General features: G+C 39.2%; 1 protein-coding gene across 7 annotated transcripts in view; it reads right to left on the bottom strand.

Annotated features, from left to right (window-relative positions):
• The window catches only part of LOC126272899 (cytochrome P450 6k1-like), a 136,907-nt gene that overhangs the window by 19,727 nt on the left and 96,642 nt on the right, over nt 1-20,538 (bottom strand). For 4 of the 7 annotated variants that reach the window (XR_007549276.1, XM_049976157.1, XM_049976158.1 and 1 more), the window contains 3 exons: nt 7,320-7,516; nt 5,076-5,297; nt 3,810-4,061 (listed from right to left, as the gene is read on the bottom strand). Coding sequence is in view for 5 of the 7 variants with exons in the window: in XM_049976157.1 (XP_049832114.1) it covers nt 3,810-4,061; nt 5,076-5,297; nt 7,320-7,516 (671 nt within the window). In the remaining 2 variants the exon portion in view is untranslated. The remainder of the gene's footprint in view (nt 1-3,809; nt 4,062-5,075; nt 5,298-7,319; nt 7,517-20,538) is intronic. The other 3 variants (XR_007549277.1, XM_049976163.1, XM_049976160.1) reach the window with 1 other exon arrangement.

Raw genomic sequence — 20,538 nt, 5'->3', positions numbered from 1 at the left:
AAATATAACATCCATTTTGGACTATGTGTTTGGAAAGTGTCACTGTGGAGACTTTCAATAGCTTGACTGTGGTAATTAAGCTGATAAATTTAAACGTTTACGGTTTTTTTCCTACCATTACATCAAGTCTCGACTTCAAACGATTTTAACAGCTGGGTTGATGTATGACACTCAGAACTATTTCGCATTCTTCCTTGAGATGTGGCAGTGACATGTCATTTCCATGTCCATGTTGATTTCCAAAAATAATCTTATGCAAACGTTTGGTTGAAGAAAAGCATTACGTATTGTACAAACGGTCGTAAAGCGTGCGGCTTGAATTTTGCAATTAAGGGATGCAGCCCACATCTAAATCCAACATTTGGTTAGAGTGTAATGTAATTTTTAATCGAGCAGACAGCACAATTTGTTGAGGTGCATGAAACCATGTTTAGCCATTGATATTCAAGGTCGCAGAAAAAGTGAATCCGCTAAAGGTCGGGGGGAAGCTGCTTCCAATAGAGGGAAGAGAGAGGTGTCGCGATCGTTCTAGAAGATTGGCGTAGGAATACTTCCATCGAAAGTGAAAAGTAAGCGGCATTTTGAGAGGGACACACTATGGCAATAATAGAATTGTCTCCCTATCCGTGCATGGTGGAATAAAACTACGCTTTGAATGAGAAAGGTACATCCTAAATTTCTCGCAAGACTTGCTCTCTGTAGATGTAAGTGGTACTCACTGTTGGCACTAATAAAAATGTCTAATTACAGCTGTCACAAAGAGTGAGTGTGTGTCGCCAAGGGGGTTGGGGGGAGTTCACAAACAGCGTACCCTTGTTACAAACAGACTGTGACGGAGGTTTGCTAAGAGTCTACCATATAGCTGGAGGCTGCTCAACCTCAGAGTCGCGACGAGCCTTATCGATACTTCATCTGATCTTGCAAAGTGAAACCATGCACAGTGCCGCAGTAGGTGACTTTATTTGGTGCACGAACGCTTTATTCAGAACGATGACAGTAACAACAGCCTTAGATGCGGATAGATCAGATGAACAAAGCTTAGTTCGTACTCGTGTATCATGTCTCACAACAGCACTGATAAGTAGGGCTATGGTCACAGTCTTTCTGTGTACATTGCGGATGGCCTTATGATCGCGACTGAGTGCGTAAACGTAATAGTAGAGTATGTTATTGTGAATGGTGTTTCGCAATATCTTAAAGACCCTCACGCTTCATGTATGAAGTCCCGCGTGGCAGTGTATTTTGTACAAGCACGGTAGAAGATGTGTTTTAATGGTCAGCAGTCGAATTATCTCCCTCTGCGGTCGTTAGTTTGTAAAGAAATCTTTGGTAAGACTATGATTCGGAATTAGTGGCTTCCGTCACGGCTCCATGACTTCTATCTTTGATTTGAATATCATACCAATGTAAGCCAGGGCCTCAACAACAGTCTTTTTTTACCAGATTCGTTGGTTACTTACTTTCTGACCAACCAACCTCAAGCACGGCCTATCATTTCTTTCGAAGTTGCTTCACGTGGATGCCAACCCAGACGAGCGCGACATCAGAAACTTGGAAGGCAGGCGGCGGGGTCACTGGCGTCGGCCAACATTAGTGTAGGGCTCTTTGGCGTAGCGGTCAGCCAGCCACCGCTGAGATGTCATGTATGCTGTGCTTCTCACCTAATGGGTTACGGTATTCAGAGATGGGAGAATAAATAACAACCCCTGCCATGCAACATAAGCAGCGTGGCGCATTAACGTATTTCGGACAGGTACGATCGTGTGTTTCTTGGCGAGCAAACATTTTACGGACCTTTACTGCTTTCATTCTTCAAGTGACAGGATGTTGGAGTTCGATAGCTGTGTACTGGTATGTTACAGGTATGAAGTGGTATTTTATTCCAAGAGTACTTCATTTAATGATAATAATCTGTATTTCCAATTACAGCCCTGTACATAGCCCTGTATATAAAACAGGGACACTTGCACATTTGCTCATCATACGTCGGAACATTTAAAGGAATTATTCTTGAAAGTACATTTGTACATCTTTGATCAATGTTTACCATAAACATGCAAATTCTATTTGCGTATTAGCAAATCCCACATTTTAGGCTTCCATACTTCAGTCGGTAGAAACGGAACACCTACAGGGTCACTTTGTCGTCCATCTGTCCGACTCTTAAAAAACTCTTTCTAAGGAGCGGGTTGACTTATCAAGTTAATGTCACATACTAAGATCTACAGTCTCTTTGCGATTTAAAAAGTTGAAGCTTGTAAGCCACTGGAGTCAAAAGATACAGCTATTTATGTTATTTATGTTACGTGCCAACTCATTCATTTAAATCTATGTAGGTGCTCCCATGGACCTAGAATAATGAAATTTGGCAAGAAGCAAGCTGTCACAATACAAGTAAAGGATAAAATTAGAATGATATTAATTTGTTATCGTAACACACACAAAAAAGTAATTCTTTTGTCGTTTGTTATTCGACCTCGCACTCAAAATCAAAATATTCTCAGCAGTCTTGGAATTTCCACGGCCGATATCTTGCCAGTATGAATGTTGTAAGAGGCAAACATGGTCGCGATTAGAGACTGAACTGTCTGTACACACAATTACGTTCGTATGGGACCCTCAGAACGCAAGTTCTACTCGCACCTGGCCATTTTTACGATATCCATTAGGTTACTTACGGTCACTACCACTGGTACTGGTAAAGTGCTTCTTAGTTCAACTACAATAGTCTCTTCTTGCAATTTGAGTGGACCTCAGGCAAACACCCAAAGCTCCAAAAGGAATAACCCTTATGTAAACACTTAGTGGCCTTCATTAATTTCTTTCTTGAACTTTGACGACTAATGTTATTAACCAAGCACTTTTTTGTTCAAAAAGGAAGGAGGAGACATTAAAAATATTATAAAACTACATCTGCATCTACATTTATACTCCGCAAGCCACCCATCGGTGTGTGGCGGAGGGCACTTTACGTGCCACTGTCACTACCTCCCTTTCCTGTTCCAGTCGCGTATGGTTCGCGGGAAGAACGACTGCCGGAAAGCCTCCGTGCGAGCTCGAATCACTCTAATTTTACATTCGTGATCTCCTCGGTTGGTATAAGTAGGGGAAAGCAATATATTCGATACTTCATATCGAAACGCACCCTCTCGAGACCTGGACAGCACTCTACACCGCAATGCAGAGCGCCTCTCTTGCAGAGTCTGCCACTTGAGATTGCTAAACATCTCCGTAACGCTATCACGGCAACCAAATAACCCTGTGACGAAACGCGCCGCTCTTCTTTGGATCTTCTCTATCTCTTCCGTCAACCCGATCTGGTATGGATCCCACACTGATGAGCAATACTCAAGTATAGGTCGAACGAGTGTTTTGTAAGCCACCTCCTTTGTTGATGGACTACATTTTCTAAGGACTCTCCCAATGAATCTCAACCTGATACCCGCCTTACCAACAATTAATTTTACTACTCTATGGAAAGGAGCAACCAGTAAGACCACTGCAGTAATGTATATAATATATATTATAAATTTAGCATGTTTGTTTACTAGTTACCTTAATCCTACATGGATGGACTGAAACAGACCAATGCACCCACTTTATATGAGAAACTATTAATTAACACTATTCGGATTTTATAAAAGTTCCGGCAGGTCTAGCACATGTCTGTATCAGTATGGATTTAAGAACAGGATCTGGGTTTCGCGAAACTTCAAACTACAGAGAGTGCAGAATATAGTGCGGATTACGAACTATGGTGCCGTCGAAAACTAATACATCTATTTCCTTAAAGTCAAGTAGATACCGACCTATACAGTTGCGTGGTCCGTCTCCGAATGGTAGGTAAACGTAAGGCTGTCTCTGGGCTTTCTGCTCTTCGCAGAACCTCTCAGGGTCGAAATGCTCTGGTTCTGGGTAGTACTTGGGGTCGCGGTGGAGACCCAGCACCGAGATGGAGATCGGTGTTCCTTTCTCCAGCACAACGTCGCTGTCTGGAATCCTGTACTCCTGGTTGGGCTCCCGGTTCAATAAAGGCACCGGTGGATACTTCCTCAGGGTCTCTGGAATGTTTTAAGACAAACACTCTTTCTTATCTCACTGAGAAAAGCAGACATAATAAAATGTTAATAAATATCGTTTAATTTAATCAGTGCTCTCAGATCCTCATATGATGAAACAGACAGTGTATTTTAAAACAATAAGATCAAACATCCACAGCAGTTATCAACTCTTTAAGATAAGATTCTGGTCTGTCACATTTATTATTTGACCTCGATAAAACGAAATCCTACAATATGGTCAAGACACGAAAAGACAAAAGAAATATACTCGGGAAATGACAACAGTGTTCCGACAGTCTTGTTCGTGGACGATAATATGCTAAATGCAATTTTGAAAGACAACTTACAAACTTGAAAAACGTGGAAATTACGGTCAGTAAACCGAAAACAGTGGCTACTGAATGAAAATATTTATGATGGCTAAAATTGAGGAAATAATATAAATCTATGGCGCTGACGTCGAATTTAATATCCAAATGTGTAATAAGCCAAATGAATGCATTAGTAGTCACTGTGGAATACACAAAGAGAAACATCTTAGAATCAAAAAAACAGAATACTATATCTAAACCTGTTTTGTTTTATTAAAAAGCGTTGACATTAAGCCAACAAAATAAGAGGAGGATACAAATAGCAGAAATTTACGCTATAGATCAAGGGAGAGATTTTATGAGATAAAATTAGAAGTGAGGATATCTGTATAGAACTACCATTCGTAAAATGACTAAAGCAGTGGTTCCTAGATTTACAAAAAGTACTGCAACACTTACTTCTGTCGGAAGGCCACTTTCATAAACCAGAACAAAGACTACATGTCGAAATTCAGGACTTGAATTATATTCAGTACCGAACTTTTAGCCAATCGAAGAAGAGCAAATATAATTCAAAGTAGGATATATGTCTTACTACGAAAGAACAGAGCATGGTGGAAACTCAGTAATATTGTTTATAGTAAACGATAAAATAAAAACTAACAAAAGATACTGATTTGGTTTCAGAGTTGAATTTACTCACCAGATACTACTTTGTCAAGGAAAGACATTTTGGAAAGTGCTTCATATGAAATCTCTCCACCACTCTCCTTTAGGACTAAATCTATTTCCTCTTGCAGCTTCGTTTGAATGTGTAGGTTGAACGCCAATTCGTGGAGAGCAAAGCTCATCGTTGATGAAGATGTCTCGAAACCCGCTCCAAAGAAGATAAACGCCTGCGCTGCTACGTCGTCCATTGTGAACTCTGTAGGAATAAAATGATGTGACGAGTCAACGCGCATTTGCTCGAGAGTGCAGAAGGATAGATATAGATGGATGACTGCTGAGCTATGGTATATATGACGTTGATGCATAAGTTCGTAGCGTTTTTGTTTTGCCTGCTGGTATTTCGGCTGCTATGGTTTCTTAATCGATTATCATTTTTTTCTGCGGTTCACTGTTGCTATTTCAGTTTACATATTGTCATCTGGAGAAACTGCGTGCACCCGTGGACACTAGGAGATGGACTACTGAGTGGCGACATCGGAACATTTCCGACATATTTTTCTGTTTTGGTTCAGTAGTAGGGTGACACCAGTGGAGGCAACCATAAACATTTCCGCCATGCATGAGGATAAAGCCGTTGAACAGATCATGGCAAGAAAATGGTTTCTCATTGTAATGAGGATCGTTTTGACATTAATGACCCCAGGTTCAGGATGATCTTCAGGGATTGATGATCATTTTAACACATTAATCAATAATGATTCCACATCAGTGTACACGAGAACAGACAAATGTGATGAACTATGACTATTCCACCATGACATGACATTTATATGCAATGGAGAATGTTAAAAAATCTGGTATATGTGTACTGCATTTTCTAAACCAAAATCACAAAAATGGGTGGCCATATGCACATCTCTGCTTGCTTGTTATTAATTGGCTCTTGATCAGTACCAACCTATCCTGTATTGTTACTGGTGACGAGAAATGGTATCTTTATGCTGACATAAGGGGAAAAAAAGGATGGCGGAGTCCAAACAAAGCAGCAGCTCCCCATACAAAGACCTATGTGCATCCACAGTCTGGTGGAACAGCTATGGTTTTGTGTACCACGAATTACTTCTCCGAGGTGTAACCATCACTGCTGACATTTATTTTCTGCATGTGAGACGTCTTGCAGACGCAGTCCGACAACGGCGACCAGCAAGACTGTGAAGTGATGCTACTCCGGGATAACACCCGACCGTATTCTGCTAGACCGCCGAGCGAGGTGGCGCAGTGGCTAGGACACTGGACTCGCATTCGGGAGGACGGCGGTTCAATCCCACTTCCGGTCATCCTGATTTAGGTTTTCTGCCATTTCCCTAAATCGCTCCAGGCAAATGCCGGGATGGTTCCTTTGAAATGGCACGACCGACTTCCTTCCCTGTCCTTCCCTAATCCGATGAGACCGATGACCTCGCTGTCTGGTCTCCTCCCCCAAACAATCCAAAAAAAATCTGCTAGACCGAAAAAAAAAAATTGTACAGCAGTTGAGCTGGGAAATTAGTCCACGCACATCTTATTCATCTGATCTTGCGCCTCATGTTTTGATCTTTCCCACTCTCTACCGAACAGTCTTCACGGAACTTCCTTTCCAGATGAAAATGCTCTCCAAACACGGCTCGAGGAGTTCTTTGTCTCACAACTTCGTAATTTCTAAAGTTACAGAATCGAAAAAGTTACCCCAGCTTTGGACTGTTGTAAACAGTAAAGGAGAAGACATTACTGATGGGAAAAGTCTCTGTTATGTGTACCTGTGCGTTTATTAAGGTTTTGAAGAAACTCTACGAACTCATGCTACAAACCCAATACATATTATGCACATCTCTTTGAATAAGCTAAAAATGGAAAAAGGATATCTATTGTCTTGGGGAAAGAAAGTTAAAAAGCGGTAAGGCTTGAAGTTACTATGCTATTTTAGATATATTTAAATAAATAGTCCGACGTGGGGCGTGACAATATAATATGAAATTAAATTAACCCTACTTCCATTGAAGAACTTATTTGGGAGAATATTTAGTACCGGACTTATAATACTGATTATCGTCTATCTCAGAATTTCCTGTTATTTTACAGGTTGTAAGCGAATATTCATACAGCTCGTTGCTGAATCTGATGTGAGCTATTATTGTCTATTTTACAACGAATAGTGTTCACGGTTTACACACTATACCTGCCAGGCATAGGTAAGAAAGACATAACATGCAATGCTTATTACAAAAAATAAGACACATACCCATTTGAGAAACTTCCTTGCTAGTACTGTCTCCATCCTCAATCTTTTCACCGTCGAGGTATCCTCTGTTTTTTAGTTGTATCAGAAGATCCATGAAATCTTTCCTAGAAATGTTATTTTTCTCTCTATAAGCAACTGTTTGCGCCACCATGTCACGAAAATATTTACAGACTGCAGCAGCTCTTTTATCTCTGAGTCTGCAACAAGATGAAACTTAGTAGTTAGTAACACATAATAACGAGGAAGAGAGCACTTTTGGCACTGTGTAAAATGGGAATTTTGTTCTCAATGTTTTCAGTAACAAGGAAGTTGAAACAATGATAGGGAAGGTGACAAAATTTTAGTTTTGCTATGTTGTATACATATTCTATAGAAAAAGTCACTGAAAATTACAGCTAAGTTTACAAATAACATATATTTTGTCAGTGAAAATATGGCTATTCCTTGACCATTTGCATAACTGTACAATTACTTTAATCTTACTGTACAATAATATTTAATAAAAGTAATTCAATTGTACACATGTATCATTTGTTTAAAAATTCATCTACGAAAGGGAAAATCCTGTCAAGCAGAAAGTATTTCAATTTATTTTTCAAACACCTTCCACTGGATTTCGGCATCCTATATTCCTGAGGGACGACTTACATTATGTTTATAATTGCATACTTCCCTCTTCTCTGTGCAAGAATAGGGCTATGTTGTGGACAGAACCAACTTTTGATTCGAGTGTTATGTTTACAGATGCCACTATTATTTTCAATCTGTGACTGGTTCTTCAGGACAGGCTTTTGTTACTAAGCCTAATTTCATAAAAATTTACCTATGTAAGGTTTCTTATTGCACAGGGTCACGCAAAAATCTGTAAGTAGAGATGTAAAAATTGACATATACTTGAAAAGACATAGGATTTTATTGTAACCAAAAACAGGACAAGATGACCAATATGGCGCTTTAACCAATACAAATGCAAATATTAGCATAACAATTTATATTTAGCAAAGACAATGTTCTCTATAACAAATGCTAAACATGTTGGCTGTCACTCATCAACAATAACCGTACTGATAGGATAATGTTTCAGGCAGCACTGTATCGCATGTCAGTATATATGGAAAGAAATTGTTGTTGGATGTTGTCTTTTAGCATCCATAATGATGTCGGATGATTGCTGTAGACTTGTTACTTCAGGTAATCCCACAACCAACTATCACATTTTAGGTCTGGGGAGCTAGGAGGCCAAGCATGACGGACACAGCGGCTCAGCACGCGATCCTCACAAAACGATGTCTGCAAGAGATCTTTCACACATCAAGCAACTGGGAAATGGGATGGAGCACCATACTGCATAAAATTACAATGCAGCAGGTGTTCAACAGCCTGGCTAAGGATAATACAGGTCTCTAACATATTGAGGTACCTCACACCCACCACACGGGCAGTTTCAAAAACAGCATCCCACATTTCCTGAGAAAAGGAATTGATGTGGTTAATCCTCACCACGCCGTGGATTTCTCGATAAGCATTGGGGTTTCACGACAGTTCTAAGATTTTCGGTAGCGCAAGTTATGCAGTTTTTGGTGTCGACAGATATTCGATGTGTGAAATGGCCTTCGTGGATCCACATTTTAGATAAACAGTCATCATCTTCCCCCATTTTTTAAAGTGCACACGCCGTAAATCCTCTCTGCGTCACAAAACTGGTGATTAACAGTCGATAGTGATGCTGGATTTAGTACGGATAGCATTGGAGGGTACGCTTTAGTGCTCTCTAAACAGTAGTGCTGGTGTGACGTGTGATTTCACGAGCGCTCATTTCACCATACGGAGATGAACCCTCTAAAGCCTCCATTTCTTCCTGATCTGCCCGAGCAGTAGCTGGTTACCCACTATGGGTCCCATCGTCTAAATAATCCATGGCTTCGAATTTTGTAATCATTTTCTTCACAGAGACACTTGTCAGAGGACCTTTACCCGTTCTAATACCATTCCTTTATTGATGAAATAGTAAAGCTGCAGTAGTAGACTCTCTGTTCTGAAAATAAGGCTTCATTAACGCAGCCTTTTCTGGTAAAATGAACATGCCGCAGTTACTGACACATCAGACCCCTCTTTGTCACGACAGCTGATTTTATATACTATTCTCATGCTCTCCAACGCCATCTGTTGGCCAGTTTTTGCACTCGGTTTTGGTTTCACCAAAACCTAATGTAATTTTAGGCATTTGTGTCAAGTTTTGCCTCTCTACTTATATTATTACGTGAATTAGCGCATTTTCAAATGTTAACGGACTTTTGGGTCACCTGTATATGAGATTAAGGAATGGGGTATCAACAGTAAATCTAGATTCTGGAGCTTTCATCACAAAAACCAGCAACTACACGATGGGTAAATGTTTCTCAACTCAGGCGTTTGAGAATACTGTCTGTTGTTAGCAATTCAACATATGCCCAATACTTTTGGGCCTCTAGTTTCTTTTGTGCTATATTGTCAATTCGTGCTGATGTACAGAACTGAATGACTTGAGCTTTCTGTAAGTTAAGTGATAAATCATTTACTGAGCTACAATAACTTTTTGTGAAAGTGCCATTGAATGCAAATCTATTGCTCTTGATTATTACAGTCAGAAAAAACCACAATAATTATTCCACCAGTCTAAGATGGGAGGTCATACACAGGGTGTATCATTAATAGTGAAAACTGAGACAGTTGATTCTACACATAACAGAAACTAACATGTTGCAGTTAACATGGGTCCAGGAAAGAGTCATTAGCGAGACGATTATGAATGTTTCAGTTTGAAGTCTTGTCCCAGTACGTTCAGATATATTTGAATCGTGATCTTTTCGATCAAATCACCATGTAACTAGGCTCAAATTTCACTCATGGTTCACGGTTGATGAATGTGGTGGATACATGATGGGCACCGGCACATAGTGCTGCTGATGTAGGGACTACATCTGACGCACCAACCCGGTGTGAGAAGGGCTTGCAACTTGGCCTGTATCGTCACCTGACTTAGAGCCTCTGCATTTTTCTAGCTGGGGTCATTTGAAAAGTGAAGTGTACACCACTTCTGCTGATACGATTGAAGAAATGGAGCAGCCAATTGTACTGCCTGGTCGAAGTTTTCGAGATGCTCCTAGGCCGTTTACAGGAACTAACAGCAGTGACGAATGCAGAATTGTATCCAAATGCGAGGGCACGTCAATCCTTTCCTTCAATGTGCATGAGTGTACATTAAATTGTAATGGCCTGACGTAGTACTGCGTTTCTTGTTAAGGGAGGCCATGGGTGATATTTGAGCTGATTGGATGATTCCTCAATCCAAAAGTCCATTTAAACTAACGAGGACAACATCTAATACTGAAGTCACTGGCGACCTGTACCCACACGTTATCAGTTATATCGCTAACGTTTTGTGTTCAGGCCCCTTTGTACTGGAATGTTTTTAATTTAATTATCGCATTCTTTCACCAGTGTCAGTTACCGCTAAATTGATATACAGCATATGCAGGGTTGTCAGAAACTGGAAAGCTTATAAGAGTGTTGCAGGGTAGCTTACACTGAGATGTAATCGTTAGGAAAAAAATTCGACACGTTTCGACATTTACGAGTTAATTAGCAATTAATCAATCCCTTGCATACAAAATCAAGCTGTCCTCAAGAGGTGGTGTCTCCAATAGTATCCTTGTTCCTTTTCCTAAAACTGAAACAGAGCTCTACAAACATTGAGAATGGGACTGTAGCAAGGATCGAACCTCAGCCAAAGGCTGAGAAGTGTCGTGCACTGTCACCGATGCTGTGAGAACAAGTGACATTAATTGTATCTACTCGAATTTGCACATGGAATGGCGTGATTGACTAATTTCAAAGCTAATTAACTTTGAAACGACACAACGTATCCAATTTTTTCCTTAAGCATTACTTTTCATTACAACCTACCCTGAAATAACCTTACACGCTTTTCAGTTTATAGCAAGAACATGAACTGTCCCAATATTTAGCCCTTAGGAACGCCCCCCCAAAAAATTTGTGCCATTAATTGTCCCATTCTGGAAAAGATACATCATGAAAACTGCATGAGCTATATGACATTAACCTGTACTTCCTGTAAGTTAAATATGACGTGACCGACATATTCTTTTTTAAAAAAAGTTTATTTTTCTTTATCCAAGGAATGGCGAGGCACTGACCACCATGTATGTTTGACAGGTTTGAAAGTGATGGAATATGGGCAGTACATCAGCTGTGTATATCTAAAGTCTCATTATCCCGTCAGCTTTATAGATATAGAAAAACAGAAAGGAGTAAAAAGTAATTAAATTTTTCTCTTTAGCTTAATTATGTATGATTACGAGGAGAATGTAAGAGATGCCTTACTATATGAACTAAATATACAAACAAAAGAATATAGTAAACCAAAACTGACAAGCTTTGTAAATGACATAACTGTGGAAGTTATTCTAGACTCTGGTAATAATATATCAGTAACAGATTATACACTCCTGGAAATTGAAATAAGAACACCGTAAATTCATTGTCCCAGGAAGGGGAAACTTTATTGACACATTCCTGGGGTCAGATACATCACATGATCACACTGACAGAATCACAGGCACATAGACACAGGCAACAGTGCATGCACAATGTCGGCACTAGTACAGTGTATATCCACCTTTCGCAGCAATGCAGGCTGCTGTTCTCCCATGGAGACGATCGTAGAGATGCTGGATGTAGTCCTGTGGAACGGCTTGCCATGCCATTTCCACCTGGCGCCTCAGTTGGACCAGCGTTCGTGCTGGACGTGCAGACCGCGTGACACGACGCTTCATCCAGTCCCAAACATGCTCAATGGGGGACAGATCTGGAGATCTTGCTGGCCAGGGTAGTTGACTTACACCTTGTAGAGCACGTTGGGTGGCACGGGATACATGCGGACGTGCATTGTCCTGTTGGAACAGCAAGTTCCCTTGCCGGTCTAGGAATGGTAGAACGATGGGTTCGATGACGGTTTGGATGTACCGTGCACTATTCAGTGTCCCTTCGACGATCACCAGAGGTGTACGGCCAGTGTAGGAGATCGCTCCCCACACCATGATGCCGGGTGGTGGCCCTGTGTGCCTCGGTCATATGCAGTCCTGATTGTGGCGCTCACCTGCACGGCGCCAAACACACATACGACCATCATTGGCACCAAGGCAGAAGCGACTCTCATCGCTGAAGACGACACGTCTCCATTCGTCCCTCCATTCACGCCTGTTGCGACACCACTGGAGGCGGGCTGCACGATGTTGGGGCGTGAGCGGAAGACGGCGTAACGGTGTGCGGGACCGTAGCCCAGCTTCATGGAGACGGTTGCGAATGGTCCTCGCCGATACCCCAGGAGCAACAGTGTCCCTAATTTGCTGGGAAGTGGCGGTGCGGTCCCCTACGGCACTGCGTAGGATCGTACGGTCTTGGCGTGCATCCGTGCGTCGCTGCGGTCCGGTCCCAGGTCGACGGGCACATTCACCTTCCGCCGACCACTGGCGACAACATCGATGTACTGTGGAGACCTCACGTCCCACGTGTTGAGCAATTCGGCGGTACGTCCACCCGGCCTCCCGCATGCCCACTATACGCCCTCGCTCAAAGTCCGTCAGCTGCACATACGCTTCACGTCCACGCTGTCGCGGCATGCTACCAGTGTTAAAGACTGCGATGGCGCTCCGTATGCCACGGCAAACTGGCTGACACTGACGGCGGCGGTGCACAAATGCTGCGCAGCTAGCGCCATTCGACGGCCAACACCGCGGTTCCTGGTGTGTCCGCTGTGCCGTGCGTGTGATCATTGCTTGTACAGCCCTCTCGTAGTGTCCGGAGCAAGTATGGTGGGTCTGACACACCGGTGTCAATGTGTTCTTTTTTCCATTTCCAGGAGTGTATTTCTTGCAGCAAAATAATTTTTTTAATGCATACCCTCAGCTACCAGTCACAAGAATAAAGAATACCGGAGTAACACATATGACAAGCAAACCAGTATACAAAATAATTTATCGAATTTGCATTAAAGACATACACATTTCAGCAAACAATGTTTGTTATGGAAGATTTTAATGTACCATGATATTAGGCATAGATAGGTTGCCAGACAGCAACATATCGTTAAAAGTCAAACAGGGCACTTGTTATCAACCAAGCAACAATATCAAATGGCTGTCTTTCATTTTAAGCAAAGCAACACAAACAAATCAGGATCGCTTTATTGACAGAAGCTGCATTAGAAAAGAATGACAGCCACTATTTAGGGGCCAATATGGTGCATGTGAATGAGGCAGACATAAGTGATCAGATCAAAGAATCTACACATAAAAGAAAACAACAATAAGATTTCATTACTATGAAGACATATGCACAGGTGTTATTGAATTGGATTTTGTGATTTAATCTTCAACCTGTAAACAAAAACTTTAATAACTTTGTTTTTAGATTGAAGATTAAATCTCACAGTCCATTGCAAATCAGGCCTCACTGCATACCAGTATCGATGAAGCCATAAATACAAAAATAAATTGAACAAATGTTACAATGGAATATTATAAAAATTCCCAATAGCTCTTATAACAATCCATTAATTGTTGTCAAAAATCCAGATACTAATGTATGTATTGTGTAGTATACATGAAGTCTAAGTAGAATAATAGAGCCAGAGAGAGATAGATCCCCTATAATAGAGGAACTGCTTGCAAAGTTTGAAAGACTAAAATATAATAGCCCTATTTATCTGAAATTTAGTTATTGGCTGACTGCCCTGCTTGCAAAGTTTGAAAGAGTAAAATATAATAGCCCAATGGATCTGAAATTTAGTTATTGGCTGACTGCCCTGCATCACGATTGTAGAAGTATATGGCCTACCTGTTTGAAGAAAGGTTGTGCCATTTCCAAGTGTAGCATTTGCCCTAAATGTTTGTCTCAGTTTTCATGAGAACTTTGTATAAAGCATCGGCAAACCAGTTAAGAGGTAAAGTGTTGTTATATGTCGATGACATAGTTATAATATGCACAACAAGGGAAGAGCAACTACAAACAATGAATAATTTTTTACGAGATTAAATTCCCAAGTTGTCAATAGTAAATTGTGAAAATCACAAATTGATAAAAAAGAGATGAAATTCTTGGGACATATTGTAAAAATTATGGGTATTCAGCCAGATCCATACAGCTTAGTTGCCATCTTGAAGTGCCTAGAACCTACTAACAAAAAAAACTCAAATATTTTTTAGGTGTGGTAGGATTCTACAGATCATTGACAATTCAGTGCTTAATACACAAAGTTAGATGTGATTATTAAAACAGAACACAATGCGGAAATGAGATTGAAACTGTCATGAAGAATATTCAAAAATAAAAGAAGCACCAGCAACATGTCAGTTACTGGTTCACTCAAATTTTGTCATTCCTTTTCACATGGCGGTGGATTATCAGATTATTGGTTGGGCATTCTGAGAACATGTGACTGCTCACAGATTATAGCAAAAGCAAGTAGCTATCGCCAGCAGAATGCTCACACAACATGAAAGAAGTTATAGCATTACAGAAAAGGAAACATTATCAGTAATGTGGGCATTCAAAGAATTTACTTACCTTCTACCTACTAGCAGGATATGAGACAGTAATACATACAGACAATAGTGCATTAACATTTATGTTATGTTCAACACAATAATTAGGCTAACATGATGCACACTCTTTTTACAGGAATTTCGTATTATTATTAAATACATAAAAGTGAAAGATAATAAAATAACTAATGCACTGTCTTGACTACCTATTGGTGTCAAATCAAACCAAAATGTAAAGGAAAGAGGCAAATTTGCTGTCTACTTTGTAAAAGTAAATACATTTTTATAAAAACTTAGAGAGCAAACAATGAGTTATAGTTATACACTGATGCCTTACAGCAGTCATACTGATATAAAGGACATCGGAAAATTGTTCAAAGAGATATTGTTTCATTGGAAACACAATTCACATAGATGCTCGCTTTGCATCCAACGAAATAGCATTAATTTAATAGCTTGGTATGTACATATAAGGTATACTCATTTTGGGCCAAAAAAGTGTATAATGGATATGAAAAAATTTCACTACTTTAAGAATATTACTTAGAAAACATGAGATCCTTTAAGATATGACAGAAAGTTAGGGTACAAGCTACTGGTGTCTACACTGCATTCTATCCCACCTTTTCATGTAATTATGTAATTTGTGGGACTTATTGGTCGTTGACTATTACTGTCCACTGTGTATAGGCTAAGGAGGAATAATGTATATGTTTGTGGTGTTTGAATGCAGGGATAACCTAATAAAATTATACCCATTAAGGAAGACATCACCTCATAATTTTCAATGAAACTATTATATCATTTCAAAAATATAGGTAAACTAAAAATTTGCTTTTGAATAATGGAACGTAGTTTTAGCCAGGAAATTATAGAACTTTTGGGGTGGGAAGGTGTGAACCACACACTAATATCCAAAACTCATCTGCAAAGTAACCTAGCAGCCAGGATCATACTCAAGTTGGGCAGGTTTTGTTGGACTTATTGCGCTGAACAGGGACTAAATGAGTTACCCCACTCAGTAAGAAATGTTTCCCCAAAGAGAATAGTAGGAGAAAAAATAAGAGAATCATTCATATAGTGGGTTGAATGACCACTGGAGGATGTTGCTACAGTCACAGAGCAATAATGTGGATGATTTACTAATGAGAGAGTCTTAGAGAAGAAAAAGAGTTGAGAGAAGGGTACATCTATACAGTACAAGATGGGCGAATTGGCTTTAATCTGGAGTCACAAAAAGAGGGATACATGTGAAAAAAGTATTATCAAATTTCTACAGGGAAGGATAAAGGTATGTAGAGTTTTCAAAAATTAAAACCACTCAACAGTGTATAAGATAAGGATAATGAAAAAACCAATGGTCTCAGAACTGTCCAGTGTAATTAGTACACTGTATAACATCAGAAATTTGTTAATCAAGGGAGAAAGTATTCGCTATATTTCAGAGTCCATAGATTGGGAAAGGTCATAATTATTAGCAGATTGTACACTATGGATGCTTTGGAAGAAAGATAGTTATAAGGAAGAGACAATCTGTGATGACTGTGTGACTGTAGGGGTATGAAGTAACAGTAGGTTTTGAAAGGAGGCTCCGAAAAATAAGTGGCATGAGGTGTGTGCTTACAGTATTAAAGGTGTTAAAGTGGGTGTTTCGCAGCTACTTTCAAATATTTTGTTGTGTTGTGTTAGCAAGTGTGCAAATGCAGTTGACTTTAAAGTCTGGTTTTAAAAGGATACATGAAGCTGAAAGATATTTATCGGGTGTAGATTGAACTGTACATGGGGAAAGCAAAATTTGGGAAAGAGGCTGTCTGTCATGTAGAAACTGTTTCAACCTATTAGCCTTACATCAAGAGTACTAACGATGTATTTAGTATGGATTCTGGTTACATGGAATGGTAAAGCGATTGTAAGAATAGAGAGTGGAAAAAACGGTAACCTTTCTATGGCCTCTGATGTCTCTGAACTATGTAAGTCTTGTCCTAAATAACCAGATATGAAATATTAAACTAGACCTACTACTGCGCCACAAGAAAAGATGAAAATTTTGCATAATTTTGAAGTTAGTAAAATTTTGTTATTTAGGAGTGGTTGTTTTTCTCGAATGCTGGGGCAGTATTTCAATCTTTTTACGGGAACATAGATGTATATTGAATAATTATTGTGGGGAAAGGCATCATACCTTTTTTTAAATGAAATGGTATAGGCTGTTTGAGTTTTTGTTTGGTAATGGTAGTTGTAATTTTTTTTAAGTCGAATCCATTCCCACTCTACAGAAATGGGCAATTCGCTCTGAAACCATTGAATTAGCAGTTGTATGATTTAGTACAATAGTTTCATGTTTCGTTATTCTTTTGTTTCTCACTGGAAATCGAACTGTATCTTCCTAGTTAAAGAGTTGTGTGAATAATTAAAATTGTAAAATTTGTGGGGTACAGTGAACATATTGTTATTTTTTTAATAAAAAATTTACCAAGACTGTTTTATTCAAGTAATTCAATTACAGTTATTTTCACATTGGTTTATTACAGGTGGAAACTACTTATAAGTCAAACGTTTGTCCATTTATAATGGGTGACAGTTGTGAGAATACCAGATTTTCCAGATATTTTGTACTCTAAGTATGGAATTAAGTATTTCTGTTGAATGGAAGTGAAGTCTCGTGCTAATTTTGAATATAAATAAATGAGCTTTATTAAGAGAATTATGTGCATTTTTGTTATATAGAATAATCGTCCATAATATAAAACTTTAATTATTCTGTAAGAAGATTTATTAGGGGACAAGTCCTGTTTTGTGTATTTTATTATCTGCATGAGGTATTCTACCTAGGTCTCCATGCAATCTAAGTAGGCTGAGGATGTAAGTGGAATCTTGATGGCAAAGCAGTCGAAGGCAGCAAAGTGTGTTCTGTACAAGAGCCGCTGTCAAGGAATACCAATGACCAGAAGTGTATATCAATAATATATATATATATATATATATATATATATATATATATATATATATATATATATATATATATATATATATTGAAAAAATGCTTGCTATTCGATATCCAGAAAGTCTTCTGTAACAAAACATTTTTCAGCTCGTATGTATTGTATTTAAGAGAGCAATAAAAGTCTGAAGAGGAGTTGCCAGGTACTGGTTTTAGTAAGAAATTAAGTTATTCTACAGATAAGAAGAATATTAATAAGTCGTGGGTTCACAGACTGCTCCAAGCTGAAGATCACAACGATGTCTTTCTGACTATAGGAACTTAGGGCACATACTCATTTTAACTTAAATTCCACAGAAACTTCACATTACTCCATAAAAATGTAGTGACTAAGATAATCGAATGCCACAGAGACATCACAGAAGATTCCATTAGATGACATTTGAGACATTCCGTTAAGAATTCAGACATGTCGATGAAATTACTGATGGCATGTCCAGTGGAGATCCTTCTAAAATTCATTTTGTAAACACCGCATATGTGATATCTGTAAACATTCGTAACTAGAATACATTTTTCAGAGATTTTGAGAAGGAAGTCAATACTGGATATTAATATTTGCTTTAATACGTTTCTTAAAGACAACTCAAAAATAAATTCAGAAAAAAATGATTTTCATATTTTGTTTGAGCTACCGCAAATCTGTTTCACCTTAAGGAGCAGATAGGGTGGTACCTGCGTGACTGGTAGTTACAACACACTGTCAAGAACAGCCCTTCATAGAAATGAATTAGCAACTGCTTCGCCACAACAAAGTGTTACTGGATTTTGGCGTGGCAGTCGAATGTAGGATGGGAAACATTAGCACTTCAGACTTAATTCTAAACCCTATATTACAAGAGCTATTAACTTTTATTTATGATAGCTTATACAGTTAATAATATGTGAACCAAATAAGCAATATGCACATATAGTGTCTCATAAAAGCTAACGGTATCAGTAATAACTACAACATGTTACTTTTATAATCAGGCATAAGTGTTCAATTATTAAAAAGCTACCGGACCTAGCAATATTTAATATGTGTATGGGAACTGGATTATGCCCTAACCTCCTCCACCCCTTCTCTCTGTCCATATCCTCCTCCTCTCCCTCGTCCATCGTCTTTACCCCTCTCTCTGTCCATCACCTCCTATCTCCACTTTCTATCCATCTCCTTCTTCTCTCTATGTCCATCTCTTCACCTTTCAGTCCATCTCGGCCTTCCACCTCTTCCTGATCTTGAGCTTTGTCTATTGTTATCGCAAATGAAATCTTGGTTGGGAACTGAACTTGCTTAAAATGAATAGGTAAATTGCTTGGGATCATGGGTATATAACATATGAGGGAAACCTCCCTAGTTGCTGGATTTGTGAGGAGAGTACCTTCAGTTGCGTAATTTAGTGTAGTTTCAAAGTGCAAACAGGTAGCATTACAAAGTTTCAGACGATTTAGATTGTATAGTAGTAACCTTATCGTAAGTCATAAATACAAATTCCCTAATGTCCAGGATTTCTGTTAAAACCAACTGTGAGGAAAAAAACGGACAGCACATTGTTTTGCATACAGTCTTTATTTAAAATTATATAATAGAGAAAACATAACATGAAGTGATTTGTCTAATAGACTAAAACTGACTGCAACAAAGAAAATTAAACCACACATTTTCGCAGCATGGCATTTTCTGTATTTCAGTCAATTTTAATAGGAAACTTGACATTACATGTACCAATGAGAATGGCTGAGGACAGACTGAGATAGATCAAGGAGGGGATGGACAGAGAGAGGGGGAGGAGGAGATGTCAGAGAGGGGAGGAGGGGGAATGGATGAGGCAGGTGGAAGGTGTAGATGGGCTCTGGATGGGTTGAAAAGTAAGATGGGTATTCAGAAACGGAAAGAGAGAGATGGATGAGGATTTGATCAGAAGGGAGGAGGAGGAGGAAGATATGGTCAGAGAGAGACAGAGAGAGAGAGAGAGGGTGAGGGGGGGTTGTAGGAGACTTGTAAAGAGAGGGACAAGACGAGACAGAGACGTTAGGATGAGGTGGACAAACAGATAGACAAAGAAGCAGACCCAGTGAGGAGGAGGGGTGTTATATATATATATATATATATATATATATATATATATATATATATATATATATATATATATATATGTGTGTGTGTGTGTGTGTGTGTGTGTGTGTGTGTGTAAAGGGGAAATGTTCTCAAAAAGTTGTTTGTCAATTTACTTCAGATTTTTACAGGATACTCTAATGAACATTCAGACATGGGTTATACAGTTTTTGAAACACAAGTGTCAAGGCTTTCTGTTAAAGAGTAATTTCGTAGGCGTGAGTTCTGGACTTTAAATTCTGATGGGAGCTAAATATATTTGTGTAGTTTTCAGTGATTGTTTTGTGCAACCACACGAACTATACCATTAGTTGAGCTACGTAAGGCATCAGTAAACTGTAATATTTCGCTGCAGTTGCTTCTTATAATAGTGTGACGATGTTGTTAATGTCTGCTGTGATAGTGAATGGGATTAACGAAATTTAGTTTACATTTTCCCCTCCCCCCCCCCCCCCCTCCAGTCAAACCAGATCATCATATTTATTTAATCTCTTGTGTTGGAGCTCAAACTGTCAC

The sequence above is a fragment of the Schistocerca gregaria genome, chromosome 5, assembly GCF_023897955.1.
Source record: "Schistocerca gregaria isolate iqSchGreg1 chromosome 5, iqSchGreg1.2, whole genome shotgun sequence".
Lineage (NCBI taxonomy): Eukaryota > Metazoa > Arthropoda > Insecta > Orthoptera > Acrididae > Schistocerca > Schistocerca gregaria.
This window is presented reverse-complemented; position numbering and strand designations above follow the sequence as displayed.